At 38.3% G+C, this 24,456-nt stretch overlaps 1 protein-coding gene across 1 annotated transcript in view; it reads right to left on the bottom strand.

Moving 5' to 3' along the window:
- The window catches only part of Pdk1 (Phosphoinositide-dependent kinase 1), a 595,617-nt gene that overhangs the window by 429,730 nt on the left and 141,431 nt on the right, over positions 1-24,456 (bottom strand). Inside the window, exon 4 of the mRNA XM_090377106.1 lies at positions 12,209-12,355. Coding sequence (XP_090233232.1) covers positions 12,209-12,355 — 147 coding nt within the window. The remainder of the gene's footprint in view (positions 1-12,208; positions 12,356-24,456) is intronic.

Genomic DNA, 24,456 nt, shown 5'->3' on the forward strand with positions numbered 1-24,456 from the left:
CGACACACCCCATATAATGAGTAATATGTAACAAATAAATTTAGGTTTTACCAAATGGGATTGGCAGGATTCCCACGTTTCCTAGTTTCTGCTGTTTTTTTTTTTTTCTTTATGTGACTACTTCATTCAAATACAGATTAAAATAAATAATTACAGTTTAACCCATTTATAATGAGCATTATAACAAGATTTCGACTATTGCGAGCAAACAGGGAAGAGCTGATTGGAAATTATGTATTTCATGAGCAACATTTCACTGTTAAAGTGATCGCAGTAGTTAAGAGCTTCACAGGTATAACAAGCAAACCTTTAAGCCATTACAATGAGTAAGAGCAAAGTTAATGTATGAGGGACTAAGATCTATTGTTGCCTGTTCATGACATTATCCCCTTATCTCTTTCCATATCGCTGCAAGACAGTAATTTATAACCCTTTTAATGATTTCCAGAATCTTTTTTAGTCCGATACACTACCACAAAGAGCATACTGTATCCTCGTTCCAGTGGCATACTGGAAATTTCCAAAGATCCCATGTGAAGGTGGTGCTGAAGGCCTCCGGACACTCCAGTGATTATTTGTAGCAATGGGGGATTCTATTAAACACTGTCTCGTTTGAATACATCATGACCACACTGTGGGTGCAGAGCTGCATTGAGCTTTTTGTTTTCTTTCCTCAATTTATGTTGGGAATAGGGAAGAACTGATCGAAACCAAAAGTAATTCAGACCCATGGGGTCTGGTCTATAAAATGATAAACAGAAGATCCCCTCTCCAGAAATCTATGCCACAATAGAAGTGCAAGGGTTTGTTTGTTTGGTTTTTTTAGGAGCATTAGCAACTAAGGCCATATTGCTCTGTGGATATGCAGTGGTCATTCCCTGACCTTTCTGCATCCTCCGTATTTGGTGGGCACGAGCTCAAACCCCGGTCTAATCAAGAAGCGTGTGCTACGCACTGCTGCTCCTGGCCCCCTGGCTACGGAGGTGCCTTGAAGTCCAAGGGAACACCCCCACTAATAATTGGGCAGAAACAATCAATGCAATATTGGATGCAATCACGCATCAGGATATAGACCAGAGTGAGACGCCATACCAAAAGGAAGTAAGGCAAAAAAAAAAACAAGTCACATATAGGGCCTCCGACCGCCCTTCACAAACAAGGAAATTGGCCATGCTATCACCACCATGAGGAGCAGGAAATGCCCTCGCCATGATGCCATTGAAGCTGAGGCTAGTTTCCAAGTCCTGGGAAGGTGCTGGCACCTTCCCAGGACTTGGAAACTAGCCAATCTGAAAATTATTTTGAAAGGGCCAGACAAGACAGAACAGGATCCCACGTTCTACCAGTCGATTGCCCTCCTTTCGGTTTTGGGCAAGGTCCTAGAGAAAGTCATCGCAACCAGATTGATGGAAGCATACAAATCAAAAGGTTTTACTCGCTGAAATAATATAGCTTCACCGCCGGACGCAATCACTGAATTAATAGCAACCAGATACAACACCGACAGCAAATACCTCCTTGTTCTCTTTGTGGACTTCATTGGGGGCCAAACACACTATGGTGGTAAAACAAGCTGGCGAGGTTCAGGGAGGCCAAAATCTCTGCGCTCCTCTACTCACTGACTACTTTAAAGACCACGAAGTTATGGTGAGAAGTGGAGTTCATGAAATTCAAGCTACGAACTTGGCTTGGGGTTTGCCGAAAGTATCATTATCGAAATACTTCTTGCTTGAATGGCCATTAGATTCAGGGGCACTTGCTTCTGAATCTGATTTTCCATCCATATTATTAATAGCTTTTCCATCTTCGATAGAGCACCTGAATGCTGTTTTGTGATCACTGTTGGGGGCAGACTGACCCCGGTGTGAAATACGTTGGTCCTTTAACATGTTCTTTTATATGTGCACTGTCCCTTAAAATAGTATTCACTGTTGAAGCAGTGAGACACAATTCTGTGCAATAGATGACAAACTTTGTTTCGTAATTCTTAATTAACCATCTTCATTTCTAAATCAATTTTGTTTCACTTCGTTTCCTAGCACTGCCAGCACTTGCACTTTCCGTTGATCCCTTACCGTTTATCATTGTAATAAGTAAATAAGAATGAAGAGAAGATTCTGAAAATTTATGTATTTTATATGATTGAAGATTTCAGAGAAGGGGGAGGAGAATGGATTTCACCATAATAAAGTAAAAACCCACACAATTCCAGTTATCGGAATTATTGCAAATACAATAAGATCGAGTTTACTACAGCTTTATAATAGATCGCACCAAAAGAAAAGCCCAATAAACAGGAAAGTGCAAACTGTTTTTATTGTTTTATGGTAGTGACCTCCAGAAATGTGTTTTAGAAAAATATCACAAAGGCATTCAAAACTGATTCTTATAGCGGAACATAAGATAATGATGAAAGTGTAACACAATTTCCATTATAAAAATGATCTATTAGAGAAGAGATAAATAGCTTAGTTGTATTGTGAAATTTTCAACTTATGAGGTCTTGGAATGAATTACCAAAAAAAAAAAAAAAAAAAAACTGTGTTATTGGATTCACATTACGATATTTTCACAATACTTCCATTTATTCCTAAGAGATGCAAAATATGTTTCCATGATTTTTTTAAGTTTGCACCAGCTGACAAAACATACGTAAAGTCGAATTTCCGTAAGTTGAGTATTACATAAGTCAGGGAGTGGCCGTATATATACACATATACCATATTTCCCCATGTATAAGATGCACCCTTTTTCAAAAAATTTGGGGTCTAAAAATTGGGTGCGTCTTATACAGTGGTTGCAAATTTTTTTACTTGCATTTCCTGCTTTTTCACACTTTGACACTTGACATTGTTTCGCACTTGTTACTGGTATATTAGGTTATGTTTTGCCACGTTCTGTCCAGAAATGGCTCAGAAAAGATTTTCGTACAGTGCTGAATTCAAGTTAAAAGTGATCCAGTTTGCAAGAGTGAAGGGAAATCGTGCTGCTGAACGTAAGTTTGGTCCTCCTCCAACTGAGAAAACAATCCGAGACTAGCTACGGGAAGTAGAAGAAGAAGAAACCCTACTGAAAATGCCAAGGCAGAAGAAGGTCATGAGAGGCAAGTCAGCAAAATGGCCTGATTTAGAGAGGGAATTGAAGATATGGATTGAAGAGCAAAGGGCAATGGAATTCCTGTGTCCACAAAGATGGTTCAGCATGAGGCAAGAAGAATTGATGATGAAAAAGAAGTTACTGATTTCAAAGGAGGACACAAATGGTGCTTCAGGTTCATGAAACGGAATGGGCTAAGCATGCGAACATGCACCAGACTTGCCCAAAAGATGCCTGAAAGCTATGAGCAGAAGGTCCTTGAATTTCATCGTTTTGTCATTCAATGTCGGAAGACACATCAGTTTGAGTTGGGACAGATTGCAAATATGGACGAAGTCCCCCTTCAATTTGATTAATAGAATCATGACTTAGACCAGAGCAGCAAAGCAAAAGGCTCAAGCTAATAGAAGTACTGTGGCTCAGAGCAGAACTGAGGGGGGCAGCTGTCCTCTGACTCACAGCCTTATAAAATGCACTGTTTGCTTGATGTTTGCAGAGCAATCGGGTACGGGACATGATACGGGCATGGGGGATGTCTTTGTGTGTGCGCGATGCAAGGAGTGTATCGATATCAGGCAACAACTCAGCGTTCTTGTGGGCCTATATGAGAGCTTGAAGGACAGGGTGGATGCCCTCGAAAAAACTAAATTGGGGGGCCCATCAAGCTCTCAGCTGCCCACATCAACGGCAGAGCTTACACTTGGGCATCGCGTGACACAGAGGCAGTCCCCAAGGAACTAGTAGTTGTTGGTGACTCCACTGTCAGGGAAACGGGGAACATGCTTTGTAAAAAGGAAAGTTGGAACAGGACCAGGGTATGTCTGCCAGGGGCAAAGGTTGATGATGTTGTAGAGCGAATATCATCTTTTAAGGGTACAAAAGGTGATATAGTTGTACACGTTGGCACAAATGACATTAAGAGTAGGAGACCGGCAGAATTACTTAACAAGTACAGGTCACTGTTGAACAAAAGCCGAGAATTAGGGTTGAATTTGAAAGTGTCTGCAATTCTGCCCAGACACGATAGGAGGGAGTATATGATGAGAGCCTTGTCAATCAATTTGGCCCTGGAAAGATTGTGCAAGGCTCAAGAGGTAGAATTTTTTTCAGCCTGGACTGTACTTGTTAACAGGAGAGATTGCTTCTACAGGGATGGGATACACTTAAATAGAAAGGGTGCAAGAATATTTGCTGATGCTATCGAGGCAGTGTTAGGTGAGTCGGAAAACTGCTAGCTTGGGGAGAGACAAAGACCAATAGATTGACAGTAGCCACTGGCAGAGGTGAAAGAGATTCTTGCACTGCTTCTATTAGAATGCGCAGAAGCCTGAAAAACAAGATGCATGATATTTCAGAGACTGCTGGGAGCCATTGCGGTAGAAGTAAACACATGGGTTGTGTTAGGGTAGCTAAGAAGAGAAATAGGTGCAGGTATACTTGCGTGTACACCAATGCTAGGAGTTTAGTAAATAAATTTGATGAATTTGAGGTATTGCTCAAAACATCAAAGGCAGATATTGTTGGGATATCAGAGACGTGGTGTCACACAGATATAAGGGATGCAGAACTGCAATTTGGGGAGTACAACGTCTACAGAAAGGATGGACAGGATAGGAAGGGGGAGGGGTTATGCTATTAGTTAAGAAACACATAAAAACCAAGGAAGTGAAGCCAGTCGACATCCCTGGACAGTGCAGCGTTGAGTCAGTTTGGTGTGACATAAGCATTGGGAGATCAAAATTGAGAGTAGGAGTGTGCTATAGGCCTAATGACTCTGATGAGTATAATAAGAAACTGTACAGGGAAATAGAGTGGGCCAGTAAATCAGAGAGTCTTATAATGGGAGATTTTAATTTCCCAGATATTGACTGGAATTTGGGGGCTGGTCACTCACACACTAGCAGGGCTTTTGTGGATTTATTGGATGATTGTTTTCTACATCAGCATGTTCGGGAGGCAACTAGAGGGAGTAATACTCTTGATTTGATTATCAGCAGTGATTCTTCATGCATTAAGAATCTGCAGATAAATGAACCACTAGGTGGCAGTGATCACAGTGTGCTGAAGTGGGATTTACTCAAAGAGGTAACTACCATTAGGGGTTAAGGGAAGGGTTATTGCTTCCGTAAAGGCGACTACGATGGACTGAGACAGTATTTAAATTCTATACAGTGGGATCAACTGATGATGTTACCAACAGCAAATTCAAAATGGGAAGCATTCAAAGAACTTATCTTGGAAGCTACTAGGCTTTACATACAAACTAAGAAATATTGTTCAAGGTTTAGGCCAAAATGGATGTCAGATGAACTAATGAGGCATATGGCACAGAAGAAAAATGCATGGGATACTTACAAATTAACACATGACACAGAAGCCTAAGACAGATACAAGTTGATATGCAACCAAGTTACAAAGGAGGTTAGGCAAGCGAAGGCAGATTACGAGAAATCCTTGGCAAGGAATGCAAAGAAAAACAGCAAAAAGTTCTTTTCTTATGTAAACTCTAGAAAGAAGGGGATGAATCAGATTGGTCCACTTGATATTGATGGGTCAACTGTTGATGACCCTGCTTAGGTAGCTAACAAACTAAATGAATATTTTGCATCGACATTCACACATGAGGAGTTATTCAGCGAGGAGAAAGCCAGAGGTGTATTCAACTCTAGCAGTAAGCTACAGAATCTTGAAATAACTGGGAGTAAAGTGGAGGAGAAACTGTTGAAGATAAACACAAGAAAGGCACCCAGGGTGGATGGGAGCTATCCAGTTATATTAAAGGAGGCAGCAAAGGAAGTAAGCAAACCCTTAGCCATAATTATGAGAGCTTCCTTGGACTCAGGGGAGGTACCCATAGACTGGAAATGTGTAAATGTGACCCCAATTCACAAAGAAGGATACTTGCTGACACAAGTAATTATAGACCTGTGAGCTTAACTTCTGTTCCAGGAAAATTAATGGAGGCACTGGTTAAAGAAGCACTGCAGGATCATTTAGACAAGACTTCAGTTATAGCTTGGACACAGCATGGTTTTGTTAAGGGGAAGTCTTGCCTGACCAATCTGATTGGATACTATGATGCAGTCACAAAAGAACTGGATGTAGGGAACAGCTTTGATATTATAAACTTGGATCTTAGAAAGGCTTCTGATACTGTTGCACATGGAAGACTGCTATACAAATTGGAGCAGTGTGACATTGGAGGCAAATTGCTGCTATGGATAAAGGGGTGGTTGAGGGGGAGAAGACAGAGAGTGGTAATCAATGGACACTGCTCATCGTGGACTAATGTTATTAGTGGAGTCCCTCAGGGCTCAGTGTTGGGTCCATTATTGTTTTCTGTATTTATAAATGATATTGATGATGGTATATCAAGCTTAATGTCCAAGTTTGCAGACGATACAAAGGTTGGTAGGGTTGTCAAGGACACTACTGACACTATGCTGCTGCAACAGGATCTGGAAAGGTTGAGCAGATGGGCTGAGAGGTGGAAAATGAAGTTTAACATTGACAAATGTAAAGTACTACACATGGGAAACAGCAACCCCAGAGCAACGTATCAACTCTGTGGTACTACACTGACAGTGGTAGAGAATGAAAGGGACTTGGGGGTGGTTGTGCAGGCAGATATGAAGTTCTCTGAGCAGTGCAGACGGGCTGCAAGAGTAGCTCATGGAGTATTGTCAATGATATACAGGAATTTTTCCAGCAGGGATAAGGAGGTGATTATTCCCTTGTATAAGGCAATGGTCAGGCCACACCTAGAGTACTGTATACAGGTCTGGAGGCCTCATTTCAAGAAGGATGTAGAGCTGCTGGAATGAGTACAGAGAAGGGCAACAAGATTAGTGAATGGAACAAAGGGGTGCTCTTATGAAGAAAGGCTTAAGTTTTGCAAATTACAGTGTCTGGAGACTAGGCACCAGCGAGGTGATCTGATAGAGGTGTATAAAGCCTTGGATGGTTTGAGCATGCTCAATGCTGATGGGATTCTTCCTCTAGCTCAGAATAATCACCTGAGAGGGCATAAATTCAAATTGAGCAAAGACAGAGGTAGGATAGACGTGCAGAAATTTGCCTTTAACCAGCCCTTTTAGTGGAGGTTGATAGCCTAAATAAGTTTAAGGCTCAGCTGGACAGGTATTTTGAACGAACAGAGGGGTGAAGTGGAAGTGTGTTTTTTTTTTTTGGCTGATGCTGCATAAGCTTGCTTTCTTGCATCAAATGCCTCTACTAATGCTAATGCTATGTCCCAAGTAACAAAACTGTTAATAAGAAGGGGGTGAAAACTGTAACTGTGAAGACAAGTGGACATGAAAAGAGCCATTATACAGTTGTTCTAGCTTGTTGTGCCGACGGAACCAAGCTGCCTCCTATGCTGATTTTCAAACGCAAAACAATGCCAAAAGAAGACATTCCTCGAGGAGTGATTGTCCACGTTCATGACAAGGGTTGGATGCATCAGGATGGGATGAAGATCTGGTTTGAGAAAGTTTGGAGCAGGAGACCAGGAAGGCTCTTATGCAAACCTGCCCTATTGGTGTTTGATCAGTTCAGGGCACACATAACCAAAAACACAAAGAAGATTGCTGCAGAGCAAAAAACAAAACTTGCCATCATACCTGGAGGCTTAACATCCCAGCTCCAACCACTTGATGTCAGCATTAACAAACCCTTCAAAGCTGCCATGAGAGACGAATGGAACCAATGGATGAAGTCTTCTGGGGACAATTTGACACCAGCAGGAAGAGTGAAGAAACCAACTATAGGAGAAGTTTGTACCTGGGTGAAAAGATCCTGGGATAATATCAAGATTGAGATCATTGTCAAGTCATTTAAGAAGTGTGGCATTTCAAATGCCATAGACGGAACTGAGGACGAGGCAATATATAAAGACAGTGATTCGTCATCAGACACAGATGAGGACAAGCTAATGGATGGGAGTTTTGACAGTAATGAGGAATTGTATGAATTTTATGATGAATAAACTTGAGTTCAATAAAGGTGCATCTTATACATGGGGAAATACGGTATATATATATATATATATATATATATATATATATATGACCGATATATATATATATATATATATATATATCGGTCTCACACGAGTAATTTTAAAACTCACATGAGACTGAATGATGAAATTTTGAAAAAAAAAAAAAATTCTGATTATGATATAAAAATATCAAATAATGATACAGATTGCAGTGGATAGTTAAAAACAGAAAAGAAATCTCACAGGTGTGAAGATTATTTCCTGATCTTCAATTTTTTTTTTTTTTTTTTTCACTAAAACAAAACATTAATGCTTCTGCAAAAAAAAAGTGGAAAAATTACCCCTATTAAGGAACCATAATACTTAACTTAAAAATAATGAGTATTATGATTCCTTACAGCGGAAGCTAAGAAAATTATCAATGCTTATGAAAATGTGTATTCCACAAGTAATGTCAGAGTTTATTATGATAATAATAAAGATGTTCAATTGTCTCCAAAACATGCAAATTACAAGCATGCGAACATGTATGGATTTACCCTGAATGGAATGCTGGTCGCACGGCTCACTTTGAGAAATGATAGAACATATTAGGTTAAATCACACCATATATATACAAACACATATAAGGACATTTAAAATTGTATAAAAAATTATATTTTAACATAAAATAAAACATAACAAAAACTGAATTACTGTCTTGTTTTAATAAAGTATTAAATGTTAAGGACTGCATTGACAGCATAATTCAGGTAATCCTTAATAAGAGACATGGTCAAGATTCAACTTATTAAGAAATTTGGAAAAAGGATATTGAAAAACCTATCCAATGAAAAAATCTCATTGTGCAGTGAGCACTCAGACTTCTCTGGGAACGGGAAAGTTGATTTTTTCCCAAACAGAGTCATACTAGGCTTAAATAATTTCGATAAGGGGTGTATATTGCAATTATTGTAGATAGTTCAAACCTAGTAAATGGGTAGTCTGATTTCACATTGGTCCACTTTATGATAATCTGCCCCAAAAGCAGCAGTCTAATATTGGAGTTGGCTGCTGCTGACCAGATGGCAGAACCATAGAATGTGAAGAGAAGGAGGTGAGCTTTCACATAGTTCATAATGATGGGAGATATAAAATATGAATCAATTGCTATTTTATCCTCAACCGACTCTCATCTTCTTTTGAACTCAGCTGACCATCCTGCAAAAATCACTAACCTGAATTAATCATGTTTTGACTTCCCTAATGCCACCAAACTAGCAACTTCCTTTAATGCCATCTCAATGGCATTATCAAAAACCCATACACCTCCTCTGTTTAATTGAATGCTGTCTTTACAAAATTCTGCTTACTTAAGGTTAGTGATGCAGAAAAAAGTCTCCATTCCCAAAAGGCTTGCAGTCACCCAAGCCTAGAGTTAATCCACAAGGCTTTCATCGTGTATAATGACCACTTTGTCTTCTGCCACTCAACCACCCTTTAACCACAGAAGTAACATGTTTCCAGATCTACACTGCTCCATTTGTATGGCATTCATTCAGTATGATGAGAATGTTATGTATTAAAAGGGAGTTCTTCATGGATAGTGATGGGAAATTTCAAAATAGGAGAGTGATGGGAAATTTCAATCTGCTTCTCACTGATTAGTACATTTTGGCCAAAATTATGAAAACAACTAGATTATTATACCTATATTAGAATGTTAGGTAAAGTACTAGAGGAAAGATTTAGATCACGGAATTGACAATACCAAAACTCTTAGCAGGAAATGGCCACCGAATACTCAGATAGACACGGGAAGACTTGGTTGATAAGAGTAAGGGCAGGGATTTCAATTTCAAGAAAGAGGACTATGACATTGCATTGCACTGATTCTATCCACTGGGAAGACAACGGTAAAGATACTTTACAAGTAAGATGAAATTCTACCACTCAACCTGAGCACTCTGAAATTAGTGACATAGAAATTACGGGGGATTGTTTACTAGAAAAAAATTTTGAACCTGACATTAAGTAAGGAATATGGGGGCAGACTGCACATATCAGTTCAAGGTTAATCATGACTGCTTCATCAGATTCAGGAATGGATGGGAAAAGTGCAACGTTTCAACAATCCACAAAGGTGGCTCTCCAAACCGATAATAATACCAGTCAGCGTAATTTCAGTAGAAAGAAAAATCATGGAAGTGATGATTAAGACTGCTATAGAGGTTCATCTAGATACAAATAATATTCTCAAGAAATTAAATGAATACAGTCCACTTTTTAGAAGAGAAAATTTTAACTTGATAAACTATTCTGACAGTATGAGTCATGAGGTAGATGAATGGAATAGATTGACATTATTTACCCGGACTTACATAAAGCTTATGCCTCTATTCTGCAAAGGGGATTTATATGTAAGCTGGAACATACAAGATGATGGTTAAATCCTTAGACATTACAAATGGTGAGACGACAGGAGGCATTGTAATTTAATGGTTACTCTTTAGAATGGGAAAATGTTAAAAGGAAAATGTTAAAATGGGAAAATGTCAAAATTTACAGATGATTTTAAGACTAGTACAGTGGTTAATGACCAGAAGACAAGTAGCCTCCCCTTAGAATTACTCGAAGCAGCTTCAGGAATAATTGGATAAGTGGAAACCGTGTTTAATGATACAAAATGCAAGGTTTTTATATAAAAAAAAATGACACTAGAAAGGGCTGAATTAAAAACATAGATGGGGATTTCAGAGTTATGATCCAGGCGGACACAAAGTTCTCCATGAAGTGCAAATCAGCACCACAGTGCCCTACAATGATTTATGAACTAAGTGCCTGTAGGGAGAATACAATTCCACTGTTGAAAGCAAACTTATAATATTGCATCCGAGTGTGTGTGTGTAGGACACATCTATAAAAAAAAAAGACATTGAGCTTCTTAAAAAGGTCCAAAGATGGGTACCACGGCAAATGAGTCTGAGAAATAGGTACCCATACGAGAGATGAAGTATGCAGACAACAAAGCTTGGTAATGAGATTTATAAGGCTCTGAGAATGGATTTAATAAAATAAATGAAATTTTCAGTATTAAAAATTTTTCAGGTATTACAATGGTTATTTTTTAAACTCAGCCATACAAATGATTTCATTCAACATAAATGATCTGCAATGCTCTCATGATCCAAAAATGAACTAAGGTGCATAAATTCAAACAAAGAAGAAGGAATTGTAAATTTTCGTTTAGTCAGGGAGCTGTCAAAATCTGGTGCAAGTTGCTTTCACAATGAATTAAGGCCAAAGTGTTGGAAAAAGGTCAGCTAGAGTGGTAGCTATTCTATGGAAAAAGGAAAACAAAGCATGCGTGTGTGTGTGTGTGTGTGTACGTGCGTGCGTGCTCTCACTCACTCACACGCACACACTTTGATCACATGGCTAATAATAAAAGCCCAGTGGTCAGGAGCGAGAGTGCATAGCACGCGTTTCTTGAGTGGACCGGGGTTCAAGCCCGTGACTACTAAATACGATAAATATTTGTATCGACGATTTATTGTAAACTCTACTGACTTGGTTGTCATGCCGGAGTATAAACAGAGAATTTTTAAAATAAGAATCAGGTGCAGAAAAGAGATAAGAAACTTAATATCCCTTTAGGTTTTAAGATATCATCATCAAGAAAATCAGCCAATGGTATAAAAATTATTGACTACATGTTTCTTGCCACAAGAATAGGTTGCACATACTGTATTACTTTATTCAGGTTTATTCAACTTTACTGTGAATGATGATGAATGGTTATTTGTCCCAAAAGATATGGTTATAGTTCATAATTTTATTATCAAAATCAATAAATTAAACTACAATTTAGGCAGATAAATACTTACTACTATATGATTATTTCTATAAATTTTTCCATATGGAATCATTTCACTTAAAATGTGTTCGTCTGGAACATTTGCAGATGCTGAAATTAAAATTTTTTTTCTGCTAACAAACAGATAATCATTCAGATAATGGCAAAACAGTTTATTTACCCTCAATTATGCATAAATGGTAGAGGAGCAAATTTTCACTATAAAATAATTTTAATTCTAATGAAAATTTAATCATTTATTAATAAAAGGATACATAATCTTTCAGCATCCTGAAAAGTGCAGTACAATTTGATGAAGAATGGACTTGGATGATTATTTAAAACATTCATTATTTTCTTTTCTCTCATAACGGCTTTCTGTTTCTTCTCTCGAAGAATATGTTGCTTTTCGCATACTTTAACTGTAAATACATCACCGCAAAAATATTAATTTTAAATATGTCCAATCAAAAAAATATTCAAAAAAATGAACAGAGTAAATACTGCATATAATGAGGGTGGCTGAAAATAATGACTTTCAATTCCTAACCACATGCACTAGTTGGTGCAGCAAATTCCAACTAGGTCCTCCACATAATTAACAGTTTCCAATTAGTATGTGTGCACTAGCATATCTGTTTAGTTATTCCTTTTGCAAGTGGTATTTTTTTAAATGGAAGTGCCTCTGAACATGCGATTCAAACAATATGCAGTTAATGAGCTCCTGATTGCCAAATGTTTTTGTGAACAGAGATGGATCATGGATTGAACACACTATGATTTGCAAAAACAAGATTGTACAAAGAAATTTTCGATAAAAACATCTCCGTGTCTAAAAATATTCCAAATCCAATCTTCAGCTGGAAAAGTGATGTTGTTCTTTGGGACTCAATGAGTATTATCCATACAGAATGCTTAGAATAAAATCTTCCCAATCAGTTTGTTCTGGTATACCAAGACTTTGATCAGACTCAAAAAAAAAAAAAAAATAATAATAATAATAAGCAATACCTAGCACACAATAGTCTATGGCCGTACTGAAGTTATGCAAAACTGGCAAGAATTTTGTCACTGAGATTTCATGTTGTTCCACATTCTTTTTATAGCCCAGATTTGAATCCAAGAGACTTTTATTTTATTTATTTTCATTTTTTTTTTTGTTTTGTTTCCACAGTTTAAAAAACATCTCCAAGTCCTAACAAATATGACTCATATGAAGAAGTTAATGCAATATGAAGAGATGGTTAACCTCCCAGGTAAAAGAACTGTACTAGAACACAAAACACTAAAACAAAACTTGTTAAAATATTGGGCAAAATACATCAAGTTAGGTGATAGGTAGAAAAACAATATATCAAATTAAAGAGAACTTTTTTACTTACAAGTATGTTTTTTGATTTATCTATATTTTTTCAAAAGTTACACAATAAAAGGCATTACTTTTTAGTCCACACATAAAAAATCTGCACATAAAAAAGACAACATACAAAAAAATGCTATAAAAAATTAATTGTTTTTGAATTGTTTCAAATAAATAATTTTATCAAGATCTAAAACTGCTACCTAAATGTGGAATACTAAGTATTTATATCTAGAATACCCATTCCACCGCAGGCAATTTTACCACTGAATATGTAACCATAACTAATGCAAATGGTTTGCATGTTTTTCCATCCAGCAAAACTCTACAGCAGAAGTACTGTGTTTTGCTGCATGTTAAGGAATTGTAATGACTTTATCATTTCAATGTTAGAAGTGCATATAATGTTCAACTGATTTAACAGCCATGGCCAAATTATTGTACTCAAACATAATTCTTTCAGAAATTAACATTTATTTTAACAATATATGTTTACCAGAGTAAATGCATATACACTTTACATCATGTATGTATCCCATTATTATTCTTTAACAGTTTAAGTCCATTTGGCATTCTTTCAATTAAAGTTTAACAAACATTTTTAATTTCTTTATTGTGAGGCCCAATTTGCATTAGATTTTCTATTAAAGAAAGTTTTGTTGTAATAGTCCTTTGCTTTTTTTTTTTATATTATGTCCAGCAAATTCTCTAATGAATTTATACCTTTGAAGTTGTGCCACATTCTCTCTATAGCCTAGATTTAAACCAAAAGACTTTTTTTTTTTTTTGTTCCCTAAGCTTGGAGAACAATTTTTGAGGGAACAAAAATCTCTGGCATGTTCCATCATACATTACTTCTGATGGTAGTTACCTCAAGGAGGTAACTACCATCAGAGGTAAAGGGAAGGGTTTTTGTTTTCGCAAAAGCGACTATGATGGTCTGAGACAGTATTTAAATTCTATACAGTAGGACCAACTGATGATGTTACCAACAGCAAACTCAAAATGGGAAGCATTCAAGGAACTAATCTTGGAAGCTACCAGGCTTTACATACCAACTAAGAAATATTGTTCAAGGTTTAGGCCTAAATGGTTGTCAGATGAACTAATGAGATATGTGGCAGAGAAGAAAAAAAATGCATGGAATACATACAAATTAATGGGCGACATGGAAGCCTATGTTAGATATAAGTTGGTCTGTAACCAAGTCACAAAGGAGATTAGGCAGGCAAAGGCAGACTACGAAAAATCCTTGGCAAAGAATGCAAAGAAAAACAGAAAAGAGTTCTTTACCTATTTAAACTCAAGAAGGAAAGGGATGAATCAGATTGATCCACTGGATATTGATGGTTCAACAGTTGAGGATCCTGCTCAGGTGGCTAACAATCTAAACGAGTATTTTGCATCTACAATCACGCATGAGGAGTTATTCAGGAAGCAGAATGACGTAGGTAAAGTAGACATTGGCAGTGAGCTAGATGATTTTGTAATAACTGAGAGGAAAGTGGAGGAGAGATTGTTGAGGATAAACATAAAAAAAGGCACCTGGGGTGGATGGGATCTATCCAGTTATATTAAAGGAGGCAGCAAAGGAAGTAAGCAAACCCCTAGCCATAATCATGAGAGCTTCTTTGGACTCAGGGGAGGTACCCATAGACTGGAGATGTGCAAATGTAACCCCAATTCACAAAGGAGAATCAAAGGCTGACACAAGTAATTATAGACCTGTTAGTTTAACTTCTGTTCCAGGTAAATTAATGGAGGCACTGGTTAAAGAAGCACTGCAGGATCATCTAGACAAGAATTCAGTTATAGCTCAGACGCAGCATGGTTTTGTTAACGGCAGGTCTTGCCTGACCAATTTGATTGGATACTATGATGTAGTCACAAAAGAACTGGATGCAGGGAATAACTTTGATATTATATATTTGGATCTTAGAAAGGCTTTTGATACTGTTGCACATGGAAGACTGCTGCACAAATTGGAGCAGTGTGGCATTGGAGGCAAATTGCTGCTATGGATAAGGGGATGGTTGAGTGGCAGAAGACAGAGAGTGGTAATCAATGGACACTGCTCAACGTGGACTAATGTTATTAGTGGGGTTCCTCAGGGTTCAGTGTTGGGTCCGTTGTTGTTTTCGGTGTTTATGAATGATATTGTTGATGGGATATCAAGTTTAATGTCCAAGTTTGCAGATGATACAAAGGTTGGTAGGATTGTTAAGGACACTACTGACGCTATGCTGCTGCAACAGGATCTGGAAAGGTTGAACAGATGGGCTGAGAGGTGGCAAATGAAGTTTAACATTGACAAATGTAACGTACTACATATGGGAAACTAACCCCAGAGCAACGTATCAACTCTGCGGTACTACACTGACAGTGGTGGAGAATGAAAAGGACCTGGGGGTAATTGTGCAGGCAGATATGAAGTTCTCTGAGCAGTGCAGACGAGCTGCAAGAGTAGCTCATGGTGTCTTGTCAATGATATACAGGAATTTTTCTAGCAGGGATAAGGAGGTGATTATTCCCTTGTATAAGGCAATGGTTAGGCCACATCTTGAGTACTGTATACAGGTCTGGAAGCCTCATTTCAAGAAGGATGTAGAGCTGCTGGAACGGGTACAGAGAAGGGCAACAAGATTAGTGAATGGAACAAAGGGTTGCTCTTACGAAGAAAGGCTTAAGTTTTGCAAATTACAGAGTCTGGTGACTAGGCACCGGCGAGGTGATCTGATAGAGGTATATAAGGCTTTGAATGGTTTGAGCATGCTCAATGCCAATGGGATTCTTCCTCTTGCTCAGAATAATCACCTCCGAGGGCATAAATTCAAATTGAGGAAGGACGGATGTCGGATAGATGTGTGGAAATTTGCCTTTGGCCAGCAGGTGGTTGGTTGGTGGAACCGACTTCCATCAATTGTTGTTGAAGTTGATAGCCTAAACAAATTTAAGGCTCAACTGGACAGGTATTTCGAACGAACGGAGGGGTGAAATGGGAGTGGTGTTTTTTTTTTTTTTTTTTTTTTTGGCTGATGCTGAATAAGCTTGCTTTCTTGCATCATATACTAATGCTAATGCATTAAATAGGCAGTTCCTTATCAGGGACTAACCAGTCCATAAAATGGAAAACTATTCTTGTTTCAAGAAATTTCATTTAATGATTCTGGTGTATGGTGCCTAGTGTATATACACAGTATATATACAAGCAAGAATCCAAGAATATGTATCAACATACATACTCCCAACAATAACTTATGTTGGACGTGTCATTACTAGCTGGAAACATTCAGGCTTAACGATCTCCTTGGATCTCCTCTGCACAGTGTCTGGTTTCTTCAATGGGAGCAAAAATTAATATAAAAACAAACCTAAAACCTACAACAGAATAAAAAATTAGGTGAAAAAATTAGTGAAATCATGTTTTAGTGTCAATTCATAAAAAAATGCTGTTATATGACAGAATTTAGCAACATAAAGGTGATTAATTATGGTTCCTTTATCAAATTCTCAACATTTATGTTATTATGCTCCTCAGCTCATGAAAGTTGGCTCCTAGTTAGGCAGGTATTATTTTAGCCTTCTGTGGAGGTTGCTTTTCTATTTTGCAGACATAAATTTATATGTTACTCTCAAGGCTTTGTGATAATTTTTTTTCTTTCATATAAGACTGTCCATAGTTTTAAATTGTTGCCAATAGATTTTTGAAATTTTTACTTTGGTGGCATTTCTCATTGTTATAACATTTTGCTTTTTTAAACTTTGGAAAATAATTTTGTGTGATATGTCTTTATTTTTTCCTGCTGTATTTCTAATACAATTGATCCAGTAAATGACACCTAAAGAGTGAAGATGCTACTTGCAGACAAGCTTACTTAGATCAGGCAAACCAGATGGTCTGGGACTGACAAAGGCCTGTAACTAAAAAATTCCCGCCCTAATGGTACTCAAACCTATCTGAAGCTTTCACACTATTTTTCCAGATTGATCAGGCATGAAAACTGGGTGTAATGTCTTAGATTTTAGGTTCATTCAACCAAACACATAACTCCTCCCACAACCCCATCTGTAACAAATATTCTTTCTATACAAACTTTCAGTGGCAGACTAGTTGGCACAATACACTGCCATCTGCCGCTCATTTGGAGAGGACTGGGGATGAGATCCAATATCAGGAGAAATTTGTCTTAAGTCACCTTCATTCGAGGCTGTAATTAGCCAATCTAATTAGCATTAGCAAAGGCACATGATGCAAGAAAGCAAGATTATATAGCATCAGCCAAAAAAAAAAAAAAAACCCCTTGTTTCACCCATCCCCTCATTCCAAATGTTTATCAAGTTCTGCCTTGAATTTATTTAAGCTATCAACTTCTTCAACGACAAATGGAAGTTTGAACCACCCGCTGGCTAAAGGCAAACTTCCGCACATCTATCCTACAACCGTCTTTACTCAATTTGAATTTATGCCCTCTCAGGCAATTATTCTGAGCAAGAGGAAGAATCCCATCAGCATTAAGCATGCTCAAACCATTCAAGACTTTATACACCTCAATCAGATCACCTCGCAGGTGTCTAGTCTCCAGACACTGTAATTTGGAAAACATAAGCCTTTCTTCGTAAGAGCAACCTTTTGTTCCATTCGCTAATCTTGTTGCTCTTCTCTGTACTCATTCCAACAGCTCTACATCCTTCTTAAAATGAGGCCTCCAGACCTGTATACAGTACTCAAGGTGTGGTCTGACCATTGCCTTATACAAAGGTACTAGGAAAGTTTTGCAATACAGCTTTGTTTATTTAATTTTTTCAAAGTAATTTCCTCTACATTCAATACACCTCTCCATCCTCCGAAACCAATCTTTAAACCAGTTCTGCCAAGTTTCACTAGGGAGTAAAGCACACTCGTTGTCCCAAGCCCGTAGAAGGTCCTCATCACTGGAAAACCGCCTCCCTTTTAGCTTCATTTTCACATGCGGGAACAGTGCAAAGTCGCAGGGAGCAAGGTCTGGACTGTAGGGAGGGTGCTCGAGAAGTTTCAGTCCTGTCGTGGTCAAATATTTGGTGCAGGCTTTGGCGCGGTGAGCTGGAGCATTTTCGTGATGGAGGTACCAGGTGTCCATTCTTGACTTTGGCCGCAGGTTCTTCATAGATCCAATGACTTTAGGCAGGCATTGTTCAGTATACCACTTAGCTGTGACTGTCTTCTGCGTGTCCAAAACGGCACGTTCCACAATTCCACTCGATTTGAAAAATACAGCTATCATTTTCTTCTTTACAGATCGGGATTTTCTGACAATTACGGGTGTGTCGTCATCATCAAAGACCCAAACTTTGTTTTGAGCCTTGGTCGGCAGATCGTAATAGTACAGCCAAGTCTCGTCACCTGTCACGATGTTGTTCACATACCGAGATTGTCCCTTATCAAACTTTTTTAACATCTCCCGGCACCAAGTCACACGTCATGTCATCTGCTCTTCAGTCAGTTGATGCGGCACCCAGAGAGAACAAAGTTTCTTCACGTGCAAATGATCTTGCAGAATCGAACGAATTGCTGGTGCATTTAGGCCCAAAGTATCCTCTATCTGTTGGTAGGTCACTCGCTGTTTTCGTCAAGCATTTTCCTCACAGCAGTAACGTTTTCCTCCGTAACTGACGTTCGTGGCCTTCCCGGCCTCTCAGAATCCTCCAGAGTGAAATTTCCCCTTTGGAATTCTCTATACCACCTGAATATCGTTGTATGATGTGGACAATCATCATCTAGTGCAAGAGTCATTTCTTCTAAGCACTGGTCTATGGTTAAACCACGCACAAAATTATACCGCAAAACTGTCCTTATTTCATTTCGTGACCACGATGCCATCGCAAGCACTTTACACTCTCACTACTAATGAATAACTGAGCCCATCGACTTGGCACGGCGGCTACTATGCACGTATGAACATGTCTCAACATGCAGCAACAACAGCTTCCTGTGATTCATTGTTGCGTCATATTGCAAAACTTTCCTAGTACCCTTTGTACAAGGGGATTATCACCTTATATCTGCTAGAAAAATTCCTGTATATCATTGACAAGACACCATGAGCTACTCTTGCAGACCGTCTGCACCGCTCAGAACACTTCATATCTGCCTGCACAATTATCCCCAGGTCCTTTTCATTCTCTACCACTGTCAGTGTGGTACAACAGAGTTGATACTTTACTCAGGGATTACTGCTTCCCATATGTAGTACTTTACATTTGTCAATGTTAAACTTCATTTGCCACCTCTCAGCCCATCTGCTCAACTTTTCTAGATCCTGTTGCAGCAGTGTACTGTCATTAGTGTCATTAACACCCTGCCAACCTTCATATCGTCTGCAAACTTGGACATTAAGCCTGATATACCATCATCAATATAATTTATAAATACAGAAAACAATAATGGACCCAACACTGAACACTGAGGGACTCCACTAATAACTTTAGTCCACGAAGAGCAGTGTCCATTGATTACCACTCTCTGTCTTCTCCCACTCAACCATCTCTTTATCCATAGCAGCAATTTGCCTCCAATGTCACAATGCTGCAATTTGTGCAGCAGTCTACCATGTGCAACAGTATCAAAGACTTTTCTAAGGTCAAATATATGATATCAAAGTTATCCTTTGCATCCAGTTCCTTTGTGACTACATCATATTATCCAATCCAATTAGTCAGACAAGACTTCTCCTTAACAAACCCATGCTGTGTCCGAGCTATAACTGAAGTCTTGTCTAGATGATCCTGCAATGCTTCTTTAACCAGTGCCTCCATTAATTTCCCTGGAACAGAAGTTAAACTAACAAGTCTGTAATTACCTGTGTCTCCCTTTGATCCTCCTTTGTGGATTTGGGTCACATTTGCACATCTCCAGTCCTTCTCCAGGTTGATAATGCAGGGTGTAGGAGAATTTTCAAGCCTACACAAAATGCAAATTGGTTCATGAACAGATACTTCTATGTACTTACTGCACTTATGGTTATGAGTGCATGCTTAAGGGATGTGAATATCAATTTTTTTTTTTTTTTTTCCCTTTGCATATTTTACTTGTCATATTCAAATTATGTACCCCATGTAAAATGGCACAATGCTTACAATGTTGATATTTCATGATTTTACCAATATTTCAAAATTTTCTTCTTCTTTCACTTTATTTTCTCTCTTTCTACATTGTTAGTTGTTGCATCCATTCAGTTTTGCAGCCAAATTGCATCCTTTCAAATTTGGTCTTAATTTGGGCCTTCTTAAGTTCCTCCTGCCTTTGGTATCCAGTCTTTTATCTTTTTTTTACAAATCTTGCGTTTTGCATTTGGTTAATAAGAAATGGAAGGCTACAGTGGTATATTTTTATTATTTATTATCCATTTGTCCATTATTATTATTCATTTGTTTTTATGTTAATGATTTCTGTGTAATCTTATGTAGTAATTTCATTTATTTCCTTTTGTTTTTTTGTGTTTCTGCTCTGATTTCACATCTATGTCAAAATAGGCCTTACAACTGGTTTATATATTCTTATTTTTGTTTCTTAGATTCTTATTGTTCCGAACAGCACTATTTAAGCATCTGGCTATTTTGTTAGCAAATTGCCCATTTTAATGTTATTACCTCATCCAACTACACTACTGCTGATGCTATTAGTTTCTATTCCCATTTATTTAAATTTCATTACCTGTTTGTTTATGATTATCACTATATTTGTTCTTCATTCAGTACCAGCACAATTTAAAGCTAATTAAAACTGAATTTAATTATTCTTTATCAGTGTTTCAACAATAAAAATGTTTTACGATGTACTCTTAGACACTGTGACAGATTTTGCAGTCAGCTGTGTGGGATGATGGTCAAGTAGCATCCATATGTGGGGGGGGGGGATGTGTTTATAAGTTTTGTATTTCCCGGCTACTTTCACTGCTTTTGCTGAAGCAGACAGTGTGCAATGTTTGGGGAGGCAATCACCATATGCTGCATTTGAATCACCATATGCTGCATTTGAATCACCATATGCTGCATTTGAATCACCATATGCTTCATGAATCCAGCCGAACTGGATTCATGAAGTTTTGATTGGTTTAATCCATTGCATTTGCAATGAATTTGACAGGTTGTTGTTGTTATTTGGTTTTTAGGAGAATTAGTAACTAATGGCATATTTCTCCAGGGATATGCAGGTGGTCACTCCCAGACCTTTCCACATCCTCTGTATTTGGTGGACAAATAGAGTTAGACTGGCTCGAACCTGGTCTAATCAACAAGCGTATGCTACGCACTGCTGCTCCTGCCGAATTTGACAGGATCAGATTTTCTGACATTATGGCTAACTCAGATCCCAAGAACTGTAGGCTATACAATCCTTAGGTATAACTGTTTTACACTAATGGGATGATTTAAACTGAAGGTTGGGAGCTCATCTAGGTGATAGATGACTCTCATCAACCGGTGCTTTACCACCACTTTGGTTATTGGAGGCTTGAAGTGGTGGAACCCATGTTTAGTCTCCAGAGCTAAGTTCCGGCCAACCTTTTCCCATCTCGTCCATCATACAGTATGACTGATGACTTTTTGAGGTTATGATGAAGATCATGGCGAGATCCAATCTTCCTGACATTTCGAGGGTACAGCTTTAAAACAGTGTTCGCAGGCCGGCCGCTAGTTAGTACACCAGACCGAACCTATTGGTAACTCTTTAGGAGGCTTCCGGATCAGCTAGTGTATAATCTTGCTATCACTACTCTGCCAGATAGTTGTCTGGAAGGAGTCCGAATAGTGTGTATGCAGGGGAGCATTGTCAAGACCACATTATGTCGAGGATCTGGGTATATTCTTACCATGTGTACACCATATCCAAAAATTTCATTACTTCATACAGCATGTCCCACCCAATTTTTCTTACTATTGAATACACCATGAATTGTCAAACTAATAGAGCAAGCTTATCTGTGAAAAGATCTAAACCTCCCAAGCACTTCCTAGCAAATTTCACAAATATATATGGTCTCAGAAGAGTCTAATGTTAACAAATATCTTCTTTCGTCTTCTTAATCTCCAACCCAAGCATGGTACTAAGTATTATAGGTTCGAATATCTCTCGTGTTTGGGGTTTTCATATAAAAAAAAAAAAAAAAAAAACTGTGTCATTTAGTTTAATTGCCTGGTTTTATTAAAATGATTCAGAATGGGGGCTTAGAGGGGAACAGGTATCCTGTGTGTTATCAGACACTCAGCCTAAAACACTGATGGATCCAATATCTCTCTATTACAGAAGATTTAGGAGAAGTCCGGTTGGCCTGCCTCCCTAAAATCCACTCATGCACACCTTCCCGATGGTAAGCCCTGTTACGTCACTTAGGTGGCAACGAACGTGTAGAGTGGTTCTCTTCAAGATGCCTGGTCAGCATGAAGAGGAAAAGACCAACCCCTCCAGCAATATGAAAGCACGACGAAACAAATGGCCCTCAGTCCCCAGCAGCTTTCACTCTCCCTCTTACGGCAGCGAGAGGATTAGAGTGGAAGCAGAGGGTGCTAAGAATCTCTGGGTACGACCAGGCTGCCATGCACGGAAACTGAACTTGGCCTGTTATAACGTAAGAACACTCATCGGTGAAGACAGGATATTAGAGCTGGAAAAGGAATTAGAAAATGTGAATTGGAATATCATCGGTTTGGCTGAAACAAGAAGAAGAAAAGAATCACTTATAAGTTTACCAAGTGGAAATCTGCTGTACACCAATGGAAACAGTGAAAGGAGTGAAGGTGGAATTGGGTTTCTGGTCCATAAAGATTTTAAAAACAACATTTTGGAATTCAAAAGTACATCACCAAGAGTGTCAAGACTAATACTCAAGATTTCTAAGAGATACAAGCTAAAGATTATAATGATTTATGCACCAACATCGAGCCATGCTGATGAAGAGGTTGAAGAAATGTACACTGAAATTGAGAGTCTTCTAGATGAGCAGAAAACCCACTACACTATTATTATGGGAGACTTCAATGCTAAGGTTGGAAAAAGACAAAACAGCACAGAAAGGGGAACTATAGGAAATTTTGGAATTGGTGAAAGAAATGAAAGAGGTGAAAGACTTGTGGAATTTGCAGAATCTCAAGGACTGTCAGTAATGAACACTTTTTTCAAGAAAAGGGTGAACAGAAAGTGGACATGGAAGAGTCCAAATGGATTAACTACTAATGAAATCGACTTCATCCTCACTAATAGAAGATATATTGTGAATGATGTCACCGTCCTGAATAAGGTAAATGTTGGAAGTGATCACAGAATGGTAAGATGTACACTTGATATAGATGTAGGAAAGGAAAGGAAAAAACTGACTCGAGTAAATAATACAAAGGTCTTTGAGATAACAGAAGAGGAGAAAAAGCAGTATGTACTGGAACTTAAGAACAAGTTTGAGCTTCTGCAGACTGCTGAGGACCAAGATATCGACGAAGAATATTACAACTTTTTGAAAGTGATAAAGCCCAAGAAACCTATAGGGAAAAAGAAATCCAAAGAAGAAAAAATTAGTCAAGAAACACTTGTCATGATGAACCGAAGACGACAAATGAAAAGCAAGAAAAACACTGACAGGGAGAAAATTGAGTATACTGAGTTATGCAAAGCCATTAGAAAGAGACTCAGAGAGGACATAAGAAGATTTAACACAAGAAAAGTAGAACAAGCATTAAGGGAAAACAAAGGATTTAAACCAGCAGCCATGATCAGTAATACAGAAAGACAAATGATACTGAAACTGAAGAATAGCGATGGTGTACTTATAAACAGCAGAGAAGGCATAATTCAAATAGCAGAAGACTACTATAGAGAATTATACAAGGAGCAGGGGAATGATGCCAGCAGTGGGGAAGATGGATTGCAAAGTAGCAACACATACGACATACCCAATATTCTTCCTGATGAGGTAGAACATGCATTGAAGAAAATGAAGAATCAGAAAGCCTCGGGGGAAGATGAAGTTACTGTAGAGTTGTTAAAATTGGGAGGAAGAGACATAACACAAAAACTGGCAAGGCTCTTCACAAAGTGCATTAGAAAAGGTGTGACGCCTAAGCAGTGGAATAATGCAATCATAGTTTTGCTGCATAAGAAAGGAGATAAATCAGAAATTGGAAATTATAGACCAATTA

This window comes from Mastigoproctus giganteus, chromosome 7, assembly GCF_048544385.1.
Source record: "Mastigoproctus giganteus isolate SK-2022 chromosome 7, ASM4854438v1, whole genome shotgun sequence".
Classification (NCBI taxonomy): domain Eukaryota; kingdom Metazoa; phylum Arthropoda; class Arachnida; order Uropygi; family Thelyphonidae; genus Mastigoproctus; species Mastigoproctus giganteus.